Genomic DNA, 26,909 nt, shown 5'->3' with positions numbered 1-26,909 from the left:
TGGGATGGCATGTCTCCTTGAACCTGAGCCAGAACAACCGCTACCCTCCCTGTTTGTACCGGACATTGTTAAAAAAACAAGGGCACCTGGTGCATGCAGGCATCCTGGCTGGCATGGCACTGTCTGTGTAGCAGGAGGAGGCTATATGGCAGGCAACAGTTGGACAGCGCACCAACCCCAACTGGCACACCATGACGAGAGGGAGGTTGACAGCCAGCAATTATGGAGCAGTGGTTAGGGCCAAGCGCGTTACTCTGTTGCTGCTAAAAAGGGTCCTCAGATCACAGTCGTTGGATGGGGTGTTCTCTGTACAGTGTGTCACAGATAACTAAGATGAGGGCATCAAGGCATTCAAAATGGCTACAGGGATGGATGTGCAGGAGTCAGGGCTTTGGGTCACAGAGACATATCAGTACAGACCTTTCTGATATAAGGCTTCCGTATTGTCTCATCGTCAAAAGATGACACCAATACGAATGCGTCTGTCACTCTCTGGTGGAGAGGATCGTTTGTGAGTGACAGAACAAGTCTCATATTACTGGCCATGACAACACTGGAATATTGTAGTGAATTTGCAGACTTTTCAGTGGTCATGTAACACAACAAATGAATTCAGCAGACAGAAATTATTCCAGCAGAAATTTTCAATTTTGCATCAACATTTTATAGTAATTGGCAGTAATATGAGGAAAGACATTAATAATCCATCAGCATGATAGATTCCCCTCTTTCCTTGCTATTGCAGTACAGGATAGATAGTTACCTGGCTCTCCCACAAGGTTACACTCTCCAGGTGGGAGGGGTCCGAAGTCCACCCCTGCCTGTAGTGGGTACAGGACTGGGGGGTAGGATGGAGGGTATACTGAGCCTCTGTGGGCGTGGGGAAGTTCTGTGCATCTGTCATTCTGGGCGAGAGCGTAGTGTGAAGAGGAGTGGGTTAGAAGAGACTGATGTTTAGAGGAAAATATAGAGGGCTTAGATTATCTCAAAAGGCCTGTGAGAAAATAGATGTGACAAGTAGTGAGATACTAGCCTGGGGGTTGCCACTGTCCACATGAGGAACCTGGAATTGAGTAAACCTTCATAAAGAAATGTAACAGTTACATGTTGGAACAAGGATGCAACAATAACATCCTTGCATTTATGACCAATTCAGCATACTGTGCATGTTAATAATACCAAGTAATGTTTTGTATTAGTGTCCTCACCGACACATGTTGTTTTGTCTATAGATGTGTGTGAATGCAGATATTTCTCAGTAACCACAGTTCTCAATAACAAAGTAGGTCAAACCACTGGGACAAACTGAATTCAGAACTTAAAATATCTTTCCTGCTAAAAATATTATAATTTTATTTTTTATTTACAAATGACAACTGGAAAACTAACCCCAAAAAGGTGAAATCACTTATTTTACTGTAGCATTCATACACAATTAAATCAAATGTTTGCGTTGTCCAATTCATCATCATCAGATGGATCTTATTTCATTATTTTGTCCAAACTGGCACATCATCCGCAACAACTGGAGATTTTTGACAACCCCAAAATTCTGTCATCTTAGTTCCGTCAATGAAGTAGTAGACGAATTAGGAGATGACTAACTGAGCACTTACCTTCTTTATACCTGGGTTTCACTTGTGCTGAACTTCAATTCCCACACTGTACTTCCTGTGTAGTGGAGTGATGATCAAGCGGCTAGCCTACACACAGACTGGCACTTTGCTGTTTGACTCAGACTGAGAAACTGGAACTTCTAACTTCACCTTTAGAAGCCTGTGCCCTTTTGGGTTATTTCCAGAACTGAACTGTCCCTGACAGTGATGGTGAACTAAAGCCTTGTTCTCACTGCAGGCCTAATGCTCAAATCAATTTTGTTTTTCAAATCCATTTTGGACTACTCACTGTCCAAACAGCAAGTTACAAGTGACCAAATAGGATTTGTGTGTGTTCAGATAGCATTCATTTGCTGACAAGGCTACGCTAGTTGTCATAATAACGACAGGTGTGTGTGCAGTGGGGTAGGCTGACTGGTGGTGGTGACTTGTGCTTCCTATCACTCAGAAGTTATGTAGCAAACTAAGGTGACAACAATGCCTGCCATGGATGTTCCCCAGTTGCTTTGAATGTTCAAAATCATAGGGTAAGAACACTTTTAAAGCCTCAAAGGATAAGATGATCCAACTTTCAAAACAAGTCTTTTTTGGCTAGCCACAGCAGTCAACTAGCTAGCTAGCTGTTTAGCTTTCTAGCACATTCACTAATTTGTTTGTAAACCATTCAGACTTCAGGATGAAGAACATATTTGAATCGGATATGCAAATATATAGGATTTGAGTCACTGCCAATGTGAACATGGCTTAAGTGATAGATCAAACTAACATCCAGTGCCTTCAGAGAGTATTCATACCCCTTGACTTATTCTACATTTTGTTGTGTTACAGCCTGAATTCAAAATTGATTAAATTATTTTTTCTCTCTCACCCATCTACACACAATACATCATAATGATAAAGTGAAAACATGTAAGACATTTTTGCAAATGTATTCAATGAAATACAGAAATATCTCATTTACATATGTATTCCCACCCCTGAGTCTACTTTGTAGAAGCACCTTTGGCAGTGATTACAGCTGTGAGTCTTTTTGAGTAAGTATTTCTGGTGACCGAGCCTTCCACACCTGGATTGTGCAACATTTGTCTATTATTATTATTTTTTAATTCTTCAAGCTCTGTCAAATTGGTTGTTGATCATTGATACACAACCCTTTTTGACATAGATTTTCAAGTAGATTTAAGTCAAAGCTCCAGTGTAGATTTGGCCTTGTGTTTTAGGTTATTGTCCTACTGAAAGGTGAAGTCATCTCCCAGTGTCTGGTGGAAAGGAGACAACCAGGTTTTCCTCAAGGGTTTTGCCTGTGTTTAGCTCCATTTAGTTTCTTTTTTATCCTGAAAAACTCCCCAGTCCTTAACGATTACAAGCATACCCATATAACATGATGCAGCCACCAAAAAGTAAATTCCTTTGCAAATCTTTTTGCAGTATTACTTTAGTGCCTTGTTGAAAACAGGATGCATGTTTTGGAGTATTTTTATTCTGTACAGGCTTCCTTTTCACTCTGTCTATTTGGTTAGTATTGTGGAGTAACTACAATGTTGTTGATCCATCCTCCGTTTTCTCCCATCACAGCCATTAAACTCTGTAACTGTTTTAAAGTCACCATTGGCCTCATGGTGAAATCCCTGAGCGGTTTTCTTCCTCTCCGGCAACTGAGTTAGGAAGGACGCCTGTATCTTTGTAGTGACTGGGTGTTTTGATACACCACCTAAGTGTAATTAATAACTTCACCATGCTCAAAGGGATATTCAATTTATGCTTTTTTTACCAATAGGTGCCCTTCTTTGCGAGGCATTGGAAAACCTCCCTGGTCTTTGTGGTTGAATCTGCGTTTGAAATTCACTACTCGACTGAGGGACCTTACAGATAATTGTATTTGCGGGGTATAGAGATGAGGTAGTCATTCAAAAATACTTGTTAAGTACATTTGTACTCCTGAAGTTATTTAGGCTTGCCATAACAAAGGCTTTGAATACTTATTGACACAAAACATTTCAGCTTTTCATTTGTAAAAATGTCTAAAAACCATCTTGACATTATGGGGTATTGTGTGTAGGCCAGTAACAAAACATCTCAATGATCTGTAATCATTTTAAATTCAGGCTGTAACACAAAATGTGGAAAAAGTAAAGGGGTGTGAATACTTTCTGAAAGCACTGTACATTTTCATATTTGCTGCTTGAGGCGAAGTGGAAAAATGGAAAACCAGTTTCTCCACTTTTCTTTTTCACAAATGTAGTCAGAAGAGCATGTAGCCTACTTGAATTGTTGATTTTGGTGTACTAAATAGGTCTAAAAAGATCAACAGGATATGCAATAACATAATCGGGTGCTTGTAAAGGCTCAGACACACCAAGAGCCTGCCGAGAGTACTTAGCACCTCTGAACAGATTGCTGGCTGTAATTTGCAAACCGATTTTACATGTAGAATCGTGCGAAAATGTCGGCAGTCAGACGGCAACAGCATGCTGAACGATCGGTAGGCAAACAGGAGATCCACATTTGGTACAATGTGTGCAACAAACAATTTTGCTCAAAACAGTGTTTTACCCTTTTTGTGTGTATTTTACTTTATTTATACTTGATTGCTTTTCAACAGGAAAAGTTTTAGTTTTTTTTTATCACCAGAGAACATCTTTAAAGGATTGAGTAACCAGTACCATATTTTGTAAATCTAATGAATGCAGGAAGGAATACAAAATGTCACATGGTTGAAAAAAAATAAAAATGCTTGTTTTCCATGTAGGCTAGTCGTTTACCGTAGATAACTTAACTGTAGAAATCAGTATATCAAAATGTGAATCTGTCACAGCAGTCAGCATTGCCTCTTTGGCAAAATCCATTAATAACAAACATGCCATAAAACACGTATTAACAGTGCTCAAACACCTAAACAAGGACATTGACAAAACAGGGCTTAAAAGTATATTTATTGTAAAAAATACATATAAAAACAACTTTGAGACATAGAAAAGATTGGAGCTTAGAAACAGTATAATGAACAGACAAAGACCAAGCTAGTTTGAATTGCAATACATATTTACACTTTAATAAATAAACGTAATTGTTCTATTATACCAAAGAGGAGGCAGATTGTCCATATCTTGGGATGCAGATATCGCTGTGGTGACCTTAAACATTCTCATTGAATATATCAGCATAACCATCACAAAGCTCAGGGTCTAGGAGGAGCAGAACCCTGTGATTAAATGCCAAGAATGCAATACATAGAAAATATCATCCTTGGAGAATAGCTATGCTGCCAAGTAATAGCGTTTGTAAAAATTGAGGTATTGCACCTCACAGTTAAAAAGGGAGAGTAGTAAAGTAACATAGGGCTTCAGATTGTCCAGATTTCCACTGACAACCCCTCCACTCCCCGCTCAAAGTTCACAACATAAATTATTCATCATATTCACCACACATTTTTTTTTTTTACATTTAGGTCTAATGATCCATTTCTATTTTTCACACACATCCCCTACCACTGTTTCATGTACACAGACATACATACTTTTGGCGCAATAGTTTCTTTTTTGAAGTCGAAAGAGTAACATGCACAGGGCTGCCAGGGCACGACAGGTCGTAGCACCTCGGAATGCAGGATGTGGTGCAAGATCATTCAATAGGAATGCTGAACAGGGCTGATCCTCATGCTGGTCTACAGCAGTCTGGCCGTGCTTTGATAAACTCACTGTAGCGTCACCACTGATCCCCAGACTAGACTACACCAGATAAGCCTGGACAGACAAACCTCTCACCAGGCAAAGGCAGCCAACACAGGCAACGGTAGCGGTTTAACACATTTAGTAATAATAATGGCAATAATACAATGTCTAAAAATCCTCTTATGGGGAAGGGTGGTGGGTTAATACAGCTGTTCATTGCCTCCAGCGATGGGAATCATGTGATAGGGCGAGGCAGCTGCCTCATGGCGTAATCATGCCCTAAAATACATCATCCCTCACATTGACATGAATGCAGGCAGATGGCCAGACAAGTGCACAGGGTCTGGTCAAACATTCCGGACTACACCCCAGACAGAGCGAGAGAGGGGGACGATGACCCCCACACACCACCACGTGCCTTCAGCACGACAGGCAGGGTTGGTCTCACTGAGGGGAGGGCCATGTCATCGTAGCAGTATGTTCCTAAAGTAGTGTGATAAAACAAAGTTGCACTATGGGGTCGTTCCACCTCAAAAGGCAGAAGGAGGAGGGTTGACACCAACCATCATAGATTGTTCTGAAATCGCTTCTGTTAGAAACATAAGATTAGCATTCCTGCAACATTATCTTTTTGAAAGCTAATTGATTGCATCCAAATTGGGCACTATAATTTATAGGATTCATATAATATTTATTAAATATAGTACCCAACATCCGAATTGGGCCAACATTTTTTCTAACAATGTGTTACACATGAGGAATCCAAAGGAATGGTCAAAAGCCACCCACTGACCCCACACACCCCACGCCAGTCCCACCCCAACAACGAGTATATACAGTGCCTTCGGAAAGTATTCAGACCCCTTGACATTTTATAATATAATATGCCATTTAGCAGACATTTTCCACATTGTTAGGTTACAGCCTTATTCTAAAATTGATTTTTTTTTTTAAGAATCCTCAATCTACACACAATACTCCATAATGACAAAGCAAAAATAGGGTTGTAGAAATTTTTGATAATTTATAAAAAATTAAAAAAACGGAAATATATAATTTACATAAGTATTCAGACCTTTTACTCACTACTTTGTTGAAGCACCTTTGGCAGCAATTACAGCCTCGAGTCTTCTTGGGTATGACACTACAAGCTTGGCACACCGGTATTTGGAGAGTTGCTCCCATTCTTCTCTGCAGATCTTCTCAAGCTCTGTCAGTTTGGATGGGGAGCGTTGCTGCACAGTTATTTTCAGATCTCTCCAGAGATGTTCGATCGGGTTCAAGTCCGGGCTCTGGCTGGGCCACTCAAGGACATTCAGACACTTGTCCCGAAGCCACTCCTGCATTGTCTTGGCTGTGTGCTTAGGGTTGTTGTCCTGTTGGAAGGTGCACCTTCTCCCCAGTCTGAAGTCCTGAGTGCTCTGGAGCAGGTTTTCATCAAAGATCTCTGTACTTTGCTCCGTTCATCTTTGCCTCAATCCTGACTAGTCTCCCAGTCCCTGAAAAACATCCCCACAGCATGATGCTGCTACCACCATGCTTCACCGTAGTTATGGTGCCAGGTTTCCTCCAGACGTGATGCTTGGCATTCAGGCCAACGAGCTGAATCTTGATTTCATCAGACCAGAGAATCTTGTTTCTCATGGTCTGAGAGTCTTTAGGTGCCTTTTGGCAAACTCCAAGCAGGCTGTCATTTGCCTTTTACTGAGGAGTGGCTTCTGTCTGGCCACTCTACCATAAAGGCCTGATTGGTGGAGTGCTGCAGAGATGGTTGTCCTTCTGGAAGGTTCTCCCATCTCCACAGAGGAACTCTAGAGCTCTGTCAGAGTGACCATCGGGTTCTTGGTCACCTCCCTGACCAAGGCCCTTCTCCCCCGATTGCTCAGTTTGGCCAGGCTGCCAGCTCTAGGAAGAGTCTTGGTGGTTCCAAACTTCTTCCATTTAAGAATGATGGCGGCCACTGTGTTCTTAGGGACCTTCAATGCTGCAGACATTTTTTGGTACCCTTCCCCAGATCTGTGCCTCGACACAATCCTGTCTTGGAGCTCTTCAGACAATTCCTTCGACCTCATGCCTTTGTTTTTGCTCTGACATGCAACTGTGGGACCTTATATAGACAGGTGTGTGCCTTTCCAAATCATGTCCAATCAATTGATTTTTACCACAGGTGGACTCCAATCAAGTTGTAGAAACATCAAGGATGATCAATGGAAACAGGATGCACCTGAGCTCAATTTCGAGTCTCATAGCAAAGGGTCTGAACACTTACCTTATTTACGTATGTTTTTTTTTTTTTGAATAAATTCGCAAACATTTCTAAACCTGTTTTTGCTTTGTCATTATGGGGTATTGTGTGTAGATTGCTAAGGATTTGTTTTTTAAAAATCCATTTTAGAACAAGGCTGTAACGTAACAAAATGTGGAAAAAGTGAAGGGGTCTGAATACTTTCCGAATGCACTGTAGTATCAGTTCTCTTTGTCTGACAAGTAGAGTATGGAGCTGTGGCTCGGAGTATTGTTTATTCATCCTATGTAATGTGTTCCCAGTGAATTTGGTAAATGGGTTTTTTCCCCCTGTTCAGAGAAAATATTAATTGAAGTTGTTAGGATTATGTCCCATCCTACATCCTGATATTACGAGGTTCTGACCACTAGATGGTGCTGTTACTGCTATTAGGTGAAAAAAGTTTGAAGTTTATCCCCTCAATGTTAGCGGGATAGTTCACCCAAATTACAAAATGACATTGGCTTCCTTACCCTGTAAGCAGTCTATTGACAAGGTATGACTGCAATCCATGCTTTGTTTTTGTTTACCTGGCCACTGTTTCAAATGCTAACTTTTTTGCATTTGTGGGACAAATCCAATGAAAGTCAAATGGTACAAATATTAGCACTTTCACGCTTCATGTTCAAATTATCCTAAAGTATAAAAAAATGGATTGTGTAACTCAATGATGTTACTTACAGATAATTTGGATATGAAGCGCAAAAATGCTAATATAGGCACCATTGGATTGGATTGCATTGGATTTGTGCCACAAATGCTAAAAGGTTAGTGTTTGAAACAGTGGCCAGGTAAACAAAACCAAAGCATGGGTTGCTGTCATACCTTGTCAATAGCCTGCCTGCAGGGTAAGGAAACCGTTGTTGCTGGGTTGGGATTGGTTTGGGGGATCCGTGGGTGGCTTTTGACAATGTCCTACTCATTGTTAGAAAAAGGCTTGGTACTATATTTATTGAATATATGAATCCTATACATTTAAATGGCCAATTTGCGTGCAATCAATTCGCTTAATTTCTCAGAGATCAAATTATATTTCAACAAAATGTGTCAGGAATGCTTCTTATCTGTTTCTAACTACAGAAACAATTTCAGAACAATCTGAGATGGTGGGTGTCATGGCTTGCTGAAATGACATGTAATGACCCTATAATTAAAACTCTCTCACCCAGACGGTATCAGGGCACTAAGAACACACACACACCTCTCATTTACACAGCCAGTGAGAAGTCTGCAGTTCGCCTCTGCTGTCCAGAGTCGGGCGCTGTCATCAGGACATTAATCCGCACCACTATCACACACACACATACACACAACTGTTGTTACTAAATTAGCAACTGTGGTTCAATCAAGCAGACCTTATCTGAGAAGGTTCAGCCTTGAGGTTAAAAGTGCTCAGTATGGGCATGACACCAGTACTATGGCCTGGTAAATACCAACAACCTGCTTCAGCTGCGGTAAAGGCGTTAACACAGCGGGTTCAGCACCATCCAACCACACAAACTGACATAATCAGCTTTTAACTCAACAATCAACTCACACCCACCATCCCTCTCCTGAAATGTATCATGGTGACAATAGAAAAAACACCTACAATCACTACTACAGCAACCCCATTCACAAAATACAGCCCTGCTTTCCAACATCAGGCTATTAAAAACAATGCATTGCAATATTTACGCATGAACAGTTAACATTTTCAGAGCTGGGTTGTTTTTTATGGACAGAAACATTTATTCACTGGAACGTGAATCTCTGCACAATATTGTTGTGCTGCATCATGAAAGATAAAATGAGCTATCCCATATGGAAGGTCCACATTAGAGGTGGAGGAATGCATGGGCAACAGAAATACACATTTTTCCTCTCCTCCTCAAGTTAAAGGTCTTTCAGGGGACTGTCAACCTGGTATGATAATATATTGATTTACCTTTGATGTTTTTCTGAGTGCAGCAGTTTATAGTTTGGGCTATGTTCACAGAGGAGAGGTGGCCGTCTATTCCAGCAGTAGTTATAGTGGTCTGAGTTGAGCTCAAATGGACAACCAGGTCGAAGAGGGAAAAGTGGCCTGCGGTCCCATCCTTTTGGGGCTGTGTCTGGTTCAGTAAAATTAGGAGGCTTGCCTCTGGTATTTTTCATTGCCGTAATATATTTGCTGCAATTATAGAAACAATGCAGTCTGAGGGGGAAAAAAGTACATACAATATTTATACTTTCCTCACATGTGGAATGTAATCCTTCATATTTTACATAATATTTTGTCCACACTAACTTCTACCCAGTTGGCTAGTGTGACATCATGGGGTTGGAATAAATGGGGTCATGAACACATACGTACCCAAGTCAGGTGTATCACTGAGCAGGACATGTGACCCATGAGTCAATCAAAAGGGTGTTCGGGACAGCAGGGCTTCACCTTGGACCAGGAGTCAATACAGCTGGACAGAGAAATAGAGAGACACAAAGACATGTAATGACACATACAGAAATGTAATGGCTATTTTCCCTTTTGATTATCACTTATTCACTTATTTTGGACCATGTATTACAGCAGTTTTAGTTACATAACTCAATCCCATCTGTGGTCCCAGGGTGGGACTTAACCACGACCATGGTGCAGGCAGCTGACTGACTCACTGTGAGACACCCAGATTAGAAACACTTGTTGTGGTTACTGTATTTCTTGCAAAATATGTTCACACCTTAAAATACTTCTTAGTCAAACAGAGGTGAATGACTTGCGATAAGGTTAGGTCATTCTGGTAAAGAAATTGAGGTTATAGCCGCTGGCTGTTTGATGCTCCCACAAGTGTTCTTCAAAATCAAAAATCAAATAAACTGTGAAATGGGCCCTTTCCAATAATGCAGAGAGAAATAGAAAAATAAGAAATATAATAACACGAGGAATAAATAACAATAACTTGGCTATACACCGAGTATACCAAACATTAGGAACTCCTTCCTAATATTTAGTTGCACGCACCCCCCAGAAATGTTCCATACGCACAAAAAGCTTATGGTCTCAAATTTTGTGCATTAATTTGTTTACATCCCTGTTAGTGAGCATTTCTCCTTTGCCAATATAATCCATCAACCTGACAGATGTGGCATATCAAGAACAGCATGATCATTAAACAGCATGATCATTACACAGGTGCACCTTGTGCTGGAGACAATAAAAGGCCACTAAAATGTGCAGATTTGTCACACAACACAATGCCACAGATGTCTCAAGTTGAGGGAGTGTGCAATTGGCATGCTGACTGCAGGAATGTCCACCACAGCTGTTGCCAGAAAATTGAATGTTCCTTTCTCTACCATAAGCCGCCTCCAACGTCATTTTAGAGAATTTGGCAGTACGTCCAACCGGCCTCACAACCGCAGACCACGTGTAACCACCCCAGCCCAGGACGTCCACATCCTGCTTCTTCACCTGCGGGATCGTCTGAGACCAGCCACCAGGACAGCTGATGAAACTGAGAAGAATTTCTGTCTGTAATAAAGCCCTTTGTAGGGGAAAAACTCATTCTGATTGACAAGTCCTGGCTCCCCAGTGGGTGGGCCTGGCTCCCAAGTGGGTGGGCCTATGCCCTCCCTGGCCCATCCATGGCTGCGCCCATGTCCAGCCATGTGAAACCCATAGATTAGGTCCTAATGAATTAATTTCAATTGACTGATTTCCTTATGAATTGTAACTCAGTAAAATCATTGAAATTGTTGCATGTTGTTGTGTTTATATTTTTGTTCAGTATACATATGGGAAGGGGTAAAGTGACAGGAAACAGGATAGATAATAAGCAGTACCAGCAGCGCATGTGATTATTTAAAATAGTTAGTGCAAAGGGGTTCAATGCAAATAACCAAATAGCTACCCAGACTAACTATTTAGCAGACTTATGGCTTGGGGGTAGAAGCTGTTCAGAGTCCTGTTGGTTCCAGAATTGGTTCATCGGTACCACTTTCCGTGCCGTGGCAGAGAAAAGAGTCTATGACTTGGTTGGCTGGAGTCTTTGATCATTTTAATTTTAAGGCTAAACCCCACCTATTTCTACAATTTCTCTTTTTAAAATCTGATTTTAAACCTAACCTTAGCCAAAAGGTTTTCATTAATTTTTACAATACAGCCAATTTTGACTGTGGCAACCTGCGTGTTGTTGCTGCTTTCCTTTCGCCATCATTGTTTTGGTCTCACATGCTGAGTGCTCATTGGCTATTAGCAGTGGTCCTTGTCCAATCGCATTGTAGCACCGCTCAGACTACAAGATGGACAACCAACACATTTTCGGGACATCCAATAGGGGTCTGGAGAACTGAACAGTCATCATCGGTGCGTCCTTGACCCGCTCAAACTATGCTAGTCCAGACGTACTGATCCTAGCCAAGATCATAAGATTTCACCCTGATCATGAAAATTTGTCTGGGACGGCAAAAACGTAGCAAAATCGTGTAGTGTATGCACGGCATTAGAGATGTGGACACTGAGGAACTTGAAGCTCTCGACCCGCTCCACTATAGCCCCGTCGATGTGGATGGGGGCGTCCTCGGCCCTCCGTTTCCTGTTGTCCACCATCAGCTTCTTTGTCTTGCTGACGTTGAGGAAAAGGTTGTTGTCCTGCCACCACACTGCCAGATCATGACCTCCTCCCTGTAGGCTGTCTCATCATCGTTGTTGATCAGGCCTACCACAATCTTGTCGTCAGCAAACCTAATGAGGGTGTTGGAGTCGTGCGCGGCCACGCAGTCATGGGTAAACAGGGAGTACAGGAGGGGACTAAGCATGCACCCCTGAGGGGCCCCCGTGTTGAGGGTCAGCGTGGCGGATGTGTTGCCTAACCTCATCACCTGGAGGCAGCGCGTCAGGAAGTCCAGGATCCAGTTGCAGAGGGAAGTGTTCAGTCCCAGGGTCCTGAGCTTAGTGATGAGCTTGGAGGGCACTATGGTGTTGAACGCTGAGCTGTAGTCAATGAACAACATTCTAAATTATTAAATGGAGCTTTTAGTGATATCAAAGATGACTTGCGGGAGGAGACAAACATTACTGGGTTTTTTTGGCAGTAAGCAGTGACAAAATAACCATAACATTTCACATAGACCGGAAGGCATATTACTAAATGAGAGTTCCAAAGAATGCAACTCATGATTGCATCACAACTTTTTTGCACAGATCTGTGCTTTATTCACCCTTTGTCTCCTGGGCCACATGTACAGTGCTTTCAGAAAGTATTCACAACCCTTGACTTTTTCCACATTTTGTTGTGTTACAGCCTCATTTTAAAATGGATTAAATTGAGATTGTGTCACTAGCCTATACACAATAACCCATCATGTCAAAGTGGAATTATGTTTTTCTACATTTTTACAAATTATTTAAAAATGAAAAGCTGAAATGTCTTCAGTCAATAAGTATTCAACCCCTTTGTTATGGCAAGCCTAAATAAGTTCAGGAGTAAATATTTGCTTAACAAGTCACATAATAAGTTGCATGGACTCACTCTGTGCAATAATAGTGTTTAACATGATTTTTGAATACCTCATCTCTGTACCCCATACATACAATTATCTGTAAGGTCCCTCAGTCAAGCAGTGAATTTCAACACATATTCAACCACAAAGACCAGGGAGGCTTTCCAATGCCTCGCAAAGAAGGACACCTAAAGCAGATGTTAAATATCCCTTTGAGCATGGTGAAGTTATTAATTACACTTTGGATTGTGTATCAATACACCCAGTCACTACAAAGATACAGGTGTCCTTCCTAACTCAGTTGCCGGAGAGGAAGGAAACCGCTCAGGGATTTCACCATGAGGCCAATGGTGACTATAAAACAGTTAGTTACAGAGTTTAATGGCTGTGATAAGAGAAAACTGAGGATGGATCAACAACATTCCAGGTGACTACCTCATGAAGTTGGTAGAGAGAATGCCAAGAGTGTTCAAAGCTGTCATCAAGGCAAAGGGTGGCTACTTTGAAGAATCTAAAATAAACACTTTGTTTTTGGTTACTACATGATTCCATGTGTTATTTCATCGTTTTGATGTCTTCACTATTATTCTACAATGTAGAAAATTGTACAAATAGAAAAACCCTTTAATGAGTAGGTGTGTCCAAACTTTTGACTGGTACTGTATATATTATTTTAAATATATTTTCCTTTATTATTTTCCCCTAACCCTACCATCCCTCCCCTAATTGGAGTAAACTAAATGGGCAACAACTCTTAGGCTTCTACTTCCAGCTTATACATACTATTTACATTTTACAGACACAGTATAGTTTACAATAGTTATCTTTTGTTTGTTTTTAGTCCCATCCTTCAGCTCCATTCAACCCATCCCATCTATCTCTGAACACCATCCAGTTTTGATTTCTATTTGCCATATATATTTCAACTGTGCTGTGATGTTTAAAAAAAGTTCTGAACCTTTCTATTCTCATAGATTCTATATATTGTAAATTAAAGATAAACATTTTTGCGAAGAGTATTATGAATCGATTGACTATGACTTTTTAAGTCACCCAGCAGTGCTAGTGGCAGTGTTAGCTCCAGGTAAATGTTGCAATTCAAACCATCACTGTTGGAAATACAATTATAAATACATGCCTTATTGCTTATAACATTGGTCGCGTGGCTGAGATGGGTACAAGCACTGTCCATGACACAAACGGTTCACACCCCTCGTTGGCGGAGAGAACATTTCAGGTTTAACACTTGTTTCCTGCTATTCTATACATTTCCCCATGGGGTGGAGATACAATTTTGCACTTTTAAAGCTAATTTCCTGCAATTCTACAAACTTTGCCATGTCTTATGTGTGTTCATGTGATATCTGAGTGACTAATAAATTACAACAAAATCAATGGGCTAAAAAACGTTAGCTGACATGGGCTAGTTGATCTGGACATTTCTGACAAGTTATAAATAGCTCTCTAAGGTCTGTAATGACAAGAGGAAAACTGCTGATTTGAAATTGCACCTTGTGCATTGTAATATTACAACTTTCAGGAGTAAGTTGAAAGCCTGACTGAGTTCCTTACAAAAAAATTGATGAAAAAAAAATGTTTACTCCTCACGCCCAGTTTGGGAACCACTGGCCCAGGGCTTTGAGAAGTGTGAATCCTTAGCCCTGAGCTAAAGATTAGCCCATGTTAACAAATGCTTGGTGAACACAGGATAAGCTATCCCAGGGCCAGTCATAGCCTGGGGCTAAGATAGCCTGAGGCTAAGAACAATGCGTGTGAAAAGGCCTAGTGCTATTACCTCTTGTGGTAGACACATAGGCAGGCCAGCCGGGCAATGGTCTCTCCCTGCTGCAGCTCCTCCAGACAGATGGAACACTCACCGCTGTCCTTACTGAGCACATCCGCTGAGAACACCACACACACCACAGCATGACAGTTAGACGTTAAAGTGTCATCACAAACCAAGGGAAGGGACTTTTAACATACATACTTTCAACACACATGCCTGAACTTTCATATAGGCTACTGTTTGTGTAAAACACTGTAATAATAATAATAATAATAATGTGGTGGGTGCTTATATTTGTCCTATTTCAAACATGTACAAGTGTGTATTAATATGTGCGAATTGGAAATGCGTTTTCTTGCATATCCCTCGGAGAGTGGGGTCACAGCCAGGGTCTGCCATTCAAAGGCAACCCTGGAGCAATTAGGATTAAGTGCCTTGTGCAAGGGCACAGACATATTTTTCACCTTGTCGGCTTGGGGATTTGAACTAGCAACGCTCTAACCGCTAGGCTACCTGCCACCATTATAACACCACTGTTTACCATACAATGTCAACCCTCTCTCTGCTCTGAGTTTTTGGTGCACTCATACTCACTGTTGTAAGGGAGAGGTGGAGATGTGAGGCAGCTCAACAGGTGATCCTCAATCTTGCCCCCTGGGAAAGGCTTGGAGCAGAACGGACAGCGGATATCTGGGGATGACATGACAAAAACAACGAAACATAAGAAAAACAAAAGCGGGGAGAAGATCTAATCAACTTGTCCATCATGCATGCCATGTGTCTTTAGTAGATGTTGACATTTGCATTTGTGTGATCTGAGTATCATCCTGACAATGATGAAGTCAGGTCAACTAACTCGTGCTTAGTTTTCCAGTCATCATCATTCCACCAGACCAGACAAGCCAACACGCATAACAAGAGGAGTCCAGCCTCAGGGATGGGACGACATGGGGGAGAGCGTGCCCAGTTGGCCTACATTTCCCCTCCCTCTCTGGCCCTGCTGTCAGCTGTGCCAGCGTGAGGACTTTGACCCATTTCCTAGACTTGCTTGGGGGCTTGGTTTGGGTAGGGGTCTCACTGACATACAACCACTTCTGTCCATCTGTCTGATAAATAATGGAGGCCTACACAGAGATTCTTCCTTGTCAGTCAGGACCTGGCCATTCAAAGAAAGCTTCTTTTAAAAAATAGCTGTGGATTGTTTCAGATCACAAGCTCGTAGGCCTACAGTGAGGGAAAAAAGTATTTGATCCCCTGCTGATTTTGTAAGTTTGCCCACTGACAAAGAAATTATCAGTCTATAATTTTAATGGTAGGTTTATTTGAACAGTGAGAGACAGAATAACAACAAGAAAATCCAGAAAAACGCATGTCAAAAACGTTATAAATTGATTTGCATTTTAAATGAGGGAAATAAGTATTTGACCCCTCTGCAAAACATGACTTCGTACTTGGTGGCAAAACCCTTGTTGGCAATCACAGAGGTCAGATGTTTCTTGTAGTTGGCCACCAGGTTTGCACACATCTCAGGAGGGATTTTGTCCCACTCCTCTTTGCAGATCTTCTCCAAGTCATCAAGGTTTCGAGGCTGATGTTTGTCAACTCAAACCTTCAGGTCCCTCCACAGATTTTATATTGGATTAAGGTCTGGAGACTGGCTAGGCCACTCCAGGACCTTAATGTCCGTCTTCGTGAACCACTCCTTTGTTGCCTTGGCCGTGTGTTTTGGGTCATTGTCATGCTGGAATACCCATCTACGACCCATTTTCAATGCCCTGGCTGAGGGAAGGAGGTTCTCACCCAAGATTTGACGGTACATGGCCCCGTCCATCGTCCCCTTGATGCGGTGAAGTTGTCCTGTCCCCTTAGCAGAAAAACACCCCCAAAGCATAATGTTTCCACCTCCATGTTTGACAGTGGGGATGGTGTTCTTGGGGTCATAGGCAGCATTCCTCCTCCTCCAAACACGGCGAATTGAGTTGCTGCCAAAGAGCTCCATTTTGGTCTCATCTGACCACAACACTTTCACCCAATTCTCCTCTGAATCATTCAGATGTTCATTGGCCAACTTCAGACGGCCCTGTATATGTGCTTTCTTGAGCAGGGGGACCTTGCGGGCGCTGCAGGATTTCAGTCCTTCACGGCGTAGTGCATTACCAATTGTTTTCTTGGTGACTATGGTCCCAGCTGCCTTGAGATCATTGACAAGATCCTCCCGTGTAGTTCTGGGCTGATTCCTCACCGTTCTCATGATCATTGCAACTCCACGTGGCCGAGGGAGATTGACTGTTGTCACCTTCTCACCAAGCTGCTTGGCGATGGTCTTGTAGCCCATTCCAGCCTTGTGTAGGTCTACAATCTTGTCCTTGACAACCTTGGAGAGCTCTTTGGTCTTGGCCATGGTGGAGAGTTTGGAATCTGATTGATTGATTGCTTCTGTGGACAGGTGTCTTTTATACAGGTAACAAACTCCCTTTAAGAGTGTGCTCCTAATCTCAGCTCGTTACCTGTCTAAAAGACACCTGGGAGCCAGAAATCTTTCTGATTGAGAGGGGGTCAAATACTTATTTCCCTCATTAAAATGCTAATCAATTTATAACATTTTTCTGGATTTTTGTTGTTGTTATTCTGTCTCTCACTGTTCAAATAAACCTACCATTAAAATTATAGACTGATCATTTCTTTGACAGTGGGCAAACATAAAATCAGCAGGGGATCAAATACTTTTTTCCCCTCACTGTATGCCTATTTGGGAAGCTCGCAATTTGGGCAGCGCGCATGGCAATAGGCCTAGATGATTATTGTGTTTCGGCTGTCAGTGAAAAGCATCTAAAATATGTGTGAAGATGTATAATTTTAAAATGTTGACTCAAGACACAAGAAGAACGGAGGGGTGTGTCGAAGAAAAAGGTGAGTCTCTTTCCAGAATGGCTCAGCTGTCTCCCGTCAATTCTTGAGCATTCATTGTTTTATTGTGTGAACTGTTTACCCTTTGATTGTTTATTTTGATCAATTCCCCATTACATGTCACCAGTAGTAAATGTACAGTTAATCCCCATAATTTGGTTACACTAATTTCTGTTACAGTCATTTACCGATCTCATTCTCGGAGTGGAAACGTTGTTTGCAGAGTTCACAACCTGCTACACAACCTGAAACACGTTTTGGTTTATTTCATAATAATAATTGAGAAGTTGCCAATTTTCATTGTCTTTTGTTTGGAGTGTCCTGTTAATGTTGAGGGAGCCTTACGTTACAGCCTTATTCTAAAATTGATTAAATTGTTTTTTTCCCCCTCATCAATCTACACACAATACCCCATAACGCCAAAGCAAAAATAGGTTTTTAGACATTTTTGCAAATGTATTAAATTTAAAACTGAAATATCACATTTGCTTAAGTGTGATTAGAGCCTTGAGTTTTCTTGGGTAGGACGCTACAAGCTTGGCACACCTGTATTTGGGGAGTTTCTCTCATTCTTCTCTGCAGATCCTCTCAAGCTGTCAGGTTGGATGGGGAGCGTCGCTGCACAGCTATTTTCAGGTCTCTCCAGAGATGTTCGATAAGTTCAAGTCCGCAGTTCTGGCCGGGTTACTCAAGGACATTCAGAGACTTGTCCCAAAGCCCCTCCTGCGTTGTCTTGGCTGTGTGCTTAGGGTCGTTTCCTGTTGGAAGGTGAACCATCGCCCCAGTCTGAGGTCCTGAGCGCTCTGGAGAAGGTTTTCATCAAGGATCTCTCTGTACTTTGCTCCGTTCATCTTTCCCTCGATCCTGACTAGTCTACCAGTCCCTGCCGCTGAAAAACATTACCACAGCATGATGCTGCCACCACCATGCTTCACCGTAGGGGTGGTGCCAGGTTTCCTCCAGCCATGACGCTTAACATTCAGGCCAAAGAGTTCAATCTTGGTTTCATCAGACCAGAGAATCTTGTTTATCATGGTCTGAGAGTCCTTTAGTGCCTTTTGGCAAACTCCAAGCGGGCTTGGAGTGGCTTCCGTCTGGCCACTGAGGAGTGGCTTCCGTCTGGCCACTCTACCATAAAGGCCTGATTGGTGGAGTGCTGCAGAGATGGCTGTCCTTCTGGAAGGTTCTCCCATCTCCACAGAGGAACTCTGGAGGAACTCTGGAGCTTTGTCAGAGTGACCATCGGCTTCTTGATCACCTCCCTGACCAAGGCCCTTCTCCCCTATTGCTCAGTTTGGCCGGGCGGCCAGCTCTAGGAAGAGTCTTGATGGTTCCAAACGTCTTCCATTTAAGAATGATGGATGCCACTGTGTTTTTGGGGACCTTAAACGCTGCCGAAATGTTTTGGTACCCTTCTCCAGATCTGTGCCTCGACACAATCCTGTCTCGGAGCTCTACGGACAGTTCCTTCGACCTCATGGCTTGGTTTTTGCTCTGACATGCACTGTCAACTGTGGGACCTTCTATAGACAGGTGTGTGCCTTTCCAAATCATGTCCAATCAATTGAATTTACCACAGGTGGACTCCAATCAAGTTGAAGAAACATCTCAAGGATGATCAATGGAAACAGGATGCACCTGAGCTCAATTTCGAGTCTCATAGCAAAGGGTCTGAATACTTATGTAAATAAGGTATTTGTTTTTTAATGAATTTGCAAGAATTTCTAAAAACCTGTTTTTGCTTTGTTATTATGGGGTATTGTGTGTAGATTGATGAGGAATGTATTTTATTTTATCTATTTTAGAATAAGGCTGTAATGTAACAAAATGTGGAAAAAGGGAATGGGTCTGAATACTTTCAGAATGCACTGTATATTCAGTGGAAACACTTTTCCCTTGGGCAAAACAGCTGTCTGTCCCGAGCTCACTGGCGCAGGAAACTCTAAGGAATAGGCTAGTTGATAAGATGTTGCAAGTTCGCTAGCGAAAGCTTCGGGCCGGACACAGTTGATTGATTTGATACAAATGTTGCATTTCACTATAGCGATAGTTCAAGTCAAGACAGATCGCAAGGGAGGCAGACAGGCTGAATAGAGAGATGAATGCGATTGAAAGAAACTGAAATTATTATATTTTCTACTGTTTTTATTTGTCTGCTTTATGTATTTTGACTTAGTTGACAATTGAAGTTATAGGCCTACTGCTGCATTGGCCTATAGGCTATGAGTTCCCTGCACTCATTTCTAGCCAATGGATCACGGTGTATCAATGTGTCCATATGGCAGAGGTTAGTGCTCTTGCATTAGTTTTATTTAAACTTTTAGATTATCATTTTAATTCAGATTTGTATGATTAACCATGTGACACTGATTTTAAGAAAGGAAAAGGTTATTATTGAAATGTTCCACGTAAATGTGCATACGAAAATCATAACTGGCACCCAGATCGGTAGAAATGGTAGGATAAATTGTGTGTTTTCCCAAACTTGAAACTCACGCGCTGCCTATTAACTATTTATAAAATAATTGTCTCCATGTTTGCATGGTCGGATTTTGCCTATAGGCTACTTTGAAGCAAGGTAAGACATGCCTCATAATATGAAGTAAAACACGCAGGTTTCAAACAATTAAGTGCATTTTCAAAATGCATACTGCCTCCAGCTCACATGATATCCTGTTGCCTGCACTTAAAATGGTGAATGGGAGGCTCACTTTAATTACCAGTTGAGAAATAAAAATATAGTAGCCATTTTTAAATTGTGCACCAAAACTGTTTTTAACACGATTACATTTAGAATTGTTGCGCAATTCTTATAAAAGCAAGTTTTACTCCAGAATCAACCAGCTGAGGAGCTGCAGGAGAAATCCTGATAAAACAGGCTGTATGCTCTGCGCGTGTGATAACGGTGTTGAATACATGAAAAAATACACACGGCAATTTAATTACACTAAATTATGCAAATTAACCTATAACCGATAAGCATGACGGTCAAATGTATTTCCATCAACTGGTATTTCCATCAATTATTTTGCAATGGGATTTTTTTCCCCTTCCGTTCATTTTGGCCGGCAACGGTTTTATTTATCGGCTTTTCATATTATTATTTTTTTTTGGGGGGGGGGACAAAAACCGGCAAGAAACCCTGCTTTGCCTATTTTATCTTGTTCTAATATAGGCTTACAGTACTGTTATTGTAAAAAAAAATCTCATCTTTGCTTCAGAACAAAAAAAATGCACGTCTTGATTGTTGACCAATGACCAGTCATCAAGATTTGCACGCAAAGGCGGGCGCTCATATCCAAAGATTAGTGACCAGAAAGCACTTGCTTCATTTTCTCCAGATTTGCCTGACAAAACAGAGCTGGCCTACGTTTACATTATCCATATAAAATACAGTTTAGAAATCTACTACAAAGGCATCTTTTCCAAAACAATAATAGGCTGCCTGGCGATTTCATTTATCATTTTCTATATTTCTAAAGATAGCTGTAACATTGCACTGCCTTCAATATTACGGGATGAAGATGTAACATATTCTGGCAAATTAATCACAGTATTTGTGAGGAAGAAAAGGGCTACCCAGATGGCAACAAGTATTCTGCAGGCAGGCGGCCCTCCAAAGTGATAGCGTACGGTGCAGACAGACCATGCTTTCCACCGTATCCTGCAACCTCCACATAATACAGTGTATTCGGAAAGTATTCAGACCCCTTCCCTTTTTCCACATTTTGTGACATTACTGCCTTATTCTAAAATGGATTGAATACATTTTTTCCTTAATCAATCTACACACAATACCCCATAATGACAAAGTGAAAACAGATTGAGATTTTTGCAAATAAAAAATAAACATATATACAGTGGGGAAAAAAAGTATTTAGTCAGCCACCAATTGTGCAAGTTCTCCCACTTAAAAAGATGAGAGAGGCCTGTAATTTACATCATAGGTACACGTCAACTATGACAGACAAATTGAGGAAAAAAAATCCAGAAAATCACATTGTAGGATTTTTTATGAATTTATTTGCAAATTATGGTGGAAAATAAGTATTTGGTCACCTACAAACAAGCAAGATTTCTGGCTCTCACAGACCTGTAACTTCTTCTTTAAGAGGCTCCTCTGTCCTCCACTCGTTACCTGTATTAATGGCACCTGTTTGAACTTGTTATCAGTATAAAAGACACCTGTCCCAACCTCAAACAGTCACACTCCAAACTCCACTATGGCCAAGACCAAAGAGCTGTCAAAGGACACCAGAAACAAAATTGTAGACCTGCACCAGGCTGGGAAGACTGAATCTGCAATAGGTAAGCAGCTTGGTTTGAAGAAATCAACTGTGGGAGCAATTATTAGGCAATGGAAGACATACAAGACCACTGATAATCTCCCTCGATCTGGGGCTCCACGCAAGATCTCACCCCGTGGGGTCAAAATGATCACAAGAACGGTGAGCAAAATCCCAGAACCACACGGGGGGACCTAGTGAATGACCTGCAGAGAGCTGGGACCAAAGTAACAAAGCCTACCATCAGTAACACACTACGCCGCCAGGGACTCAAATCCTGCAGTGCAAGACGTGTCCCCCTGCTTAAGCCAGTACATGTCCAGGCCCGTCTGAAGTTTGATAGAGTGCATTTGGATGATCCAGAAGAGGATTGGGAGAATGTCATATGGTCAGATGAAACCAAAATATAACTTTTTGGTAAAAACTCAACTCGTCGTGTTTGGAGGACAAAGAATGCTGAGTTGCATTCAAAGAACACCATACCTACTGTGAAGCGTGGGGGTGGAAACATCATGCTTTGGGGCTGTTTTTCTGCAAAGGGACCAGGACGACTGATCCGTGTAAAGGAAAGAATGAATGGGGCCATGTATCGTGAGATTTTGAGTGAAAACCTCCTTCCATCAGCGAGGGCATTGAAGATGAAACGTGGCTGGGTCTTTCAGCATGACAATGATCCCAAACACACCGCCCGGGCAACGAAGGAGTGGCTTCGTAAGAAGCATTCCAAGGTCCTGGAGTGGCCTAGCCAGTCTCCAGATCTCAACCCCATAGAAAATCTTTGGAGGGAGTTGAAAGTCTGTGTTGCCCAGCGACAGCCCCAAAACATCACTGCTCTAGAGGAGATCTGTATGGAGGAATGGGCCAAAATACCAGCAACAGTGTGTGAAAACCTTGTGAAGACTTACAGAAAACGTTTGACCTGTGTCATTGCCAACAAAGGGTATATAACAAAGTATTGAGAAACTTTTGTTATTGACCAAATACTTATTTTCCACCATAATTTGCAAATAAATTCATTAAAAATCCTACAATGTGATTTTCTGGATTTTTTTTCCTCGTTTTGTCTGTCATAGTTGACGTGTACCTATGATGAAAATTACAGGCCTCTCTCATCTTTTTAAGTGGGAGAACTTGCACAATTGGTGGCTGACTAAATACTTTTTTTCCCCCACTGTATATATATATATATACCTTATTTACATAAGTATTCAGCCCCTTTGAAATGAGACTCGAAATTGAGCTCAGGTGCATCCTGTTTCCATTGATCATCCTTGAGATGTTTCTACAACTTGATTGGAGTTCACCTGTGGTAAATTCAATTGATTGGACATGATTTGGAAAGGCACACACCTGTCTATATAAGGTCCCACAGTTGACAGTGCATGTCAGAGCAAAAACCAAGCCATGAGGTCGAAGGAATTGTCTGTAGAGCTCCGAGACAGGATTGTGTCGAGGCACAGATGTAAGGATGGGCACCAAAAAATGTCTGCAGCATTGAAGGTCCACAAGAACACAATGGCCTCAATCATTCTTAAATGGAAGAAGTTTGGAATCACCAAGACTATTTCTAGAGCTTGTCGCCCGGCCAAACTGAGCAATCGGGGGAGAAGGGCCTTGGTCAGGGAGGTGACCATGAACCTGATGGTCACTCTGACAGAGCTCCAGAGTTCATCTGTGGAGATGGGAGAATCTTCCAGAAGGACAACCATCTCTGCAGCACTCCACCATTTTATGGTAGAGTGGCCAGATGGAAGCCACTCCTCAGTAAAAAGGCACATGACAGCCCGCTTGGAGTTTGCCAAAAGGCACCTAAAGGACTCTCAGACCATGAGAAACAAGATTCTCTGGTCTGATGAAACAAGAGTGAACTCTTTGGCCTGAATGCCAAGCGTCACATCTGGAGGAAACCTGGCGCCATCCCTACGGTGAAGCATGGTGGTGGCAGCATCATACTGTGGGGATGTTTTTCAGGGACTGGGAGACAAGTCAGGATCGAGGGAAAGATGAACGGAGCAAAGTACAGAGAGATCCTTGATGAAAACCTGCTCCAGAGCGCTCAGGATCTCAGACTGGGGCGAAGGTTCACCTTCCAGCAGGACAACGACCCTTAGCACACAGCCAAGACAACGCAGGAGTGGCTTCGGGACAAGTCTCTGAATGTCCTTGAGTGGCCCAGCCAGAGCCCGGACTTGAACCCGATCGAACATCTCTCGAGAGACCTGGAAATAGCTGTGCAGCGACGCTCCCCATCCAACCTGACAGAGCTTGAGAGGATCTGCAGAGAAGAATAGGATAAACTCCCCAAATACAGGTGTGCCAAGCTTGTAGCGTCATACCCAAGAAGACTCGTGGCTGTAATCACTGCCAAAGGTGCTTCAACAAAGTACTGAGTAAAGGGTTTGAATACTTATGTAAATGTGATATTATTTTATAGATTTTCAAAAATGTCTAAACCTGTTTTGCCTTGTCAAACATTGAGTCACCATCAGTCGATTTTTGTAAAATTGGCTATTCTGAAAAATGCTTCACTGTACCTGTTTGTTCTGTACAACTGCGGTCCTTCTGCAGGGTGCTGAAATTCATACTTCTAATAAAAACTTTTAGCGAACATTTACCGACTTTTTCCTTGTACTATGTAAACTGAGATTAAATTGGGCCCGTGCTATCCCGAATCCTTGGTATGTCCCGACCATAAACCCTAACCAAACCTTAACCATAACCATAACCCTTAACGTAACCATTTAAAATGTCAACTTCAATGGGGTAGGGACATCCCAAGCATCCCATCCTCTGTCTCTTTCTAACTACAGAAAACATTTCAGCACAATCTGAGATGGTGGGTGCCGAAATCCTCTTGTGCTTTTTGAGGTGGAACGACGCAGCAGCCTGATTGTCACAACTTAATACAATGGGTTCAGCTGCAAGTCAAGTAGCTTGTATCCACGAGAAGATCATCCCTCCAAGAATTCCGGTTCAGTAGTAAGCCTGGCCAATTTGTGTCACGTCTCACATATTAGCGTATTAATTATTTTTGCGCCCCAGTCAAATAACGTTACTACCTAGGGGACATTTTAGTGTTTTTGTTCGACCTGACTGTCTGTCTCTGTGATGCAGTGTATGGGAGTCAAATCTGCCAAAAGTGAATAGGAACTGCAACTTAATAAAACAATACATAAAAAAAACACAAAAAGGGTGGTCACTCATAAACTTACTGCCATGTCGGTTGTTGACACGGTAGAGGCCAATCCAAGCCTCCGATACCGGGCGCTGATTGATGCCTCTCATCCGTGCAACTCTTGCGCTGACGTTGCGCCCGGAAGAGTGTCGATTACCGGGTAAACGTTCAGAGAAAGTGCGGTGAGGCACGCGGCCTGTCTCCTCTCCAGGCAGATGTTCCCCGTTGACAGCACCCTCGGGACTGCTATTACTGTCTTCCTCGCGCTTGCATTCGCTGTTGTCTTCCGCTGGTGATGCCTGGCTGATGGATGGGTGGCTGTTGTGGTCGGCGGGGCTTCCATCGGCGCTCGCCTGTTGCCCTATGTCCGAATCGCTGCCCTCTTCCGATCGGCTACGGTTGGTCTCCGAATCGTCAAAACTCCCCAAAAAGTCTATCATAAGACTGGTGGGCCTACTGCAGCGGGGTCGTTGATAGGAATCCCGCTTTATGCCATCTTTGACGAAAGCCGAAGACACTGGGTCCTCTTGTAAACGACTAGCTCTTGTCCCCATCTCATTCGTTGAAAGCAATTACCCACAAAACAGGAGATTTCCCTAAAAATGTGTTATTTTCGAAACGTGTATTTAAATTCTTTCCACGATCTCTTAAATTATCTTTGTTCTATAAATAGAGTATTGTCAAACGGTTCCTTTCCTGTTTCTGAATCGGCTCTAATCTCCACATTCTCCTTTCTTGACGTCCAGGACGTCTGACTGCTCTTTGCAGCAGCTGCCAGCTGAAGTTAATTCAGTTTCTTCTTCTTCATCTTCTTCTTCGTCAATGGGGTTTATCAGCGATTGGCACCCAACGTTGTGGTGCATTACCGCCACCTACTGTACTGGAGTGTGGGCCAGAGACGGAGAAACTAAATCCTACCTGCCAGCCCCGTTGCTCTTAAAAAAGATAACAAAATATTTTAGACTATATCTAACGACGTTCTACTCAATATACTCTTTAAACTAATTTCCTGTATCCCCTTCTCCCTCATACTAGACATCATCCTCTCTCTTTCCCGCTGATACTGCCCACACTGTAGCAAAACATGCTCCACGGTCTCTGTTTCCTAACAATAATCATACTTTCCTGTTGGATGCTTTCCTATCACATTTAATGTCTTATTCAACTGGCTGTGTCCCACCCTTAATCTAGTAAAAATAGCCTCCTCTCTTCTGTCCCTTCCTGCCATCCTCCCCTCCCCGACTTTCTTCTGTACTTGAAATAAATGCCTTCCCTTATTATCTCTATTCCACTGCTCCTGCCATCTCTGCACCATCACTGTATATATCAGTCTTTTTGCCTCTGCCTTGCTCATTGAAACTTCAACATCAACATCCCCACTACTAAGTGCTTGTTTAGCCAATTCATCTACCGCCTCGTTCCCCTCGTAAATCTTATCTGTATACCCATCTGTTTAATCCTGCCATGGGTTTGTAGCACCTCATTACATTTACATTTTAGTTATTTAGCAGACGCTCTTATCCAGAGCGACTTACAGTTAGTGCATACATCATTTTTTAAATTTTTCATACTGGCCCCCCGTGGGAATCGAACCCATAACCCTGCCGTTGCAAATGCCATGCTCTACCAACTGAGCTACATCCCTGCCGGCCATTCCCTACCCTACCCTGGACGACGCTGGGCCAATTGTGCGCCGCCCCATGGGTCTCCCGGTCGCGGCTGGC

The 26,909-nt window shown here is 42.3% G+C and overlaps 1 protein-coding gene across 2 annotated transcripts; it reads right to left on the bottom strand.

Moving 5' to 3' along the window:
- Window positions 1–7,680: 7,680 nt before the first annotated feature.
- Window positions 7,681–25,963, bottom strand: LOC121581551 (E3 ubiquitin-protein ligase znrf1-like). Of its 2 annotated transcripts, none has more exons than XM_041897049.2 (5): window positions 25,223–25,963; window positions 15,412–15,507; window positions 14,827–14,932; window positions 9,907–10,006; window positions 7,681–9,747 (listed from the first exon to the last, which is right to left on the bottom strand). In XM_041897049.2, the coding sequence occupies exons 1-4, from the start codon at window positions 25,737–25,739 to the stop codon at window positions 9,949–9,951; spliced, it is 777 nt and encodes a 258-aa protein (XP_041752983.1). In that variant the 5' UTR covers window positions 25,740–25,963; the 3' UTR covers window positions 7,681–9,747; window positions 9,907–9,948. The 2 variants fall into 2 exon arrangements, with proteins under 2 accessions (XP_041752983.1, XP_041752982.1); XM_041897048.2 differs by having other exon boundaries at window positions 7,681–9,723.
- Window positions 25,964–26,909: the final 946 nt, after the last annotated feature.

Source organism: Coregonus clupeaformis, chromosome 14 (genome assembly GCF_020615455.1).
Source record: "Coregonus clupeaformis isolate EN_2021a chromosome 14, ASM2061545v1, whole genome shotgun sequence".
NCBI lineage: Eukaryota > Metazoa > Chordata > Actinopteri > Salmoniformes > Salmonidae > Coregonus > Coregonus clupeaformis.
The sequence above is the reverse complement of the archived record's forward strand: the minus strand, read 5'-3'. Positions and strand labels throughout refer to the sequence as shown.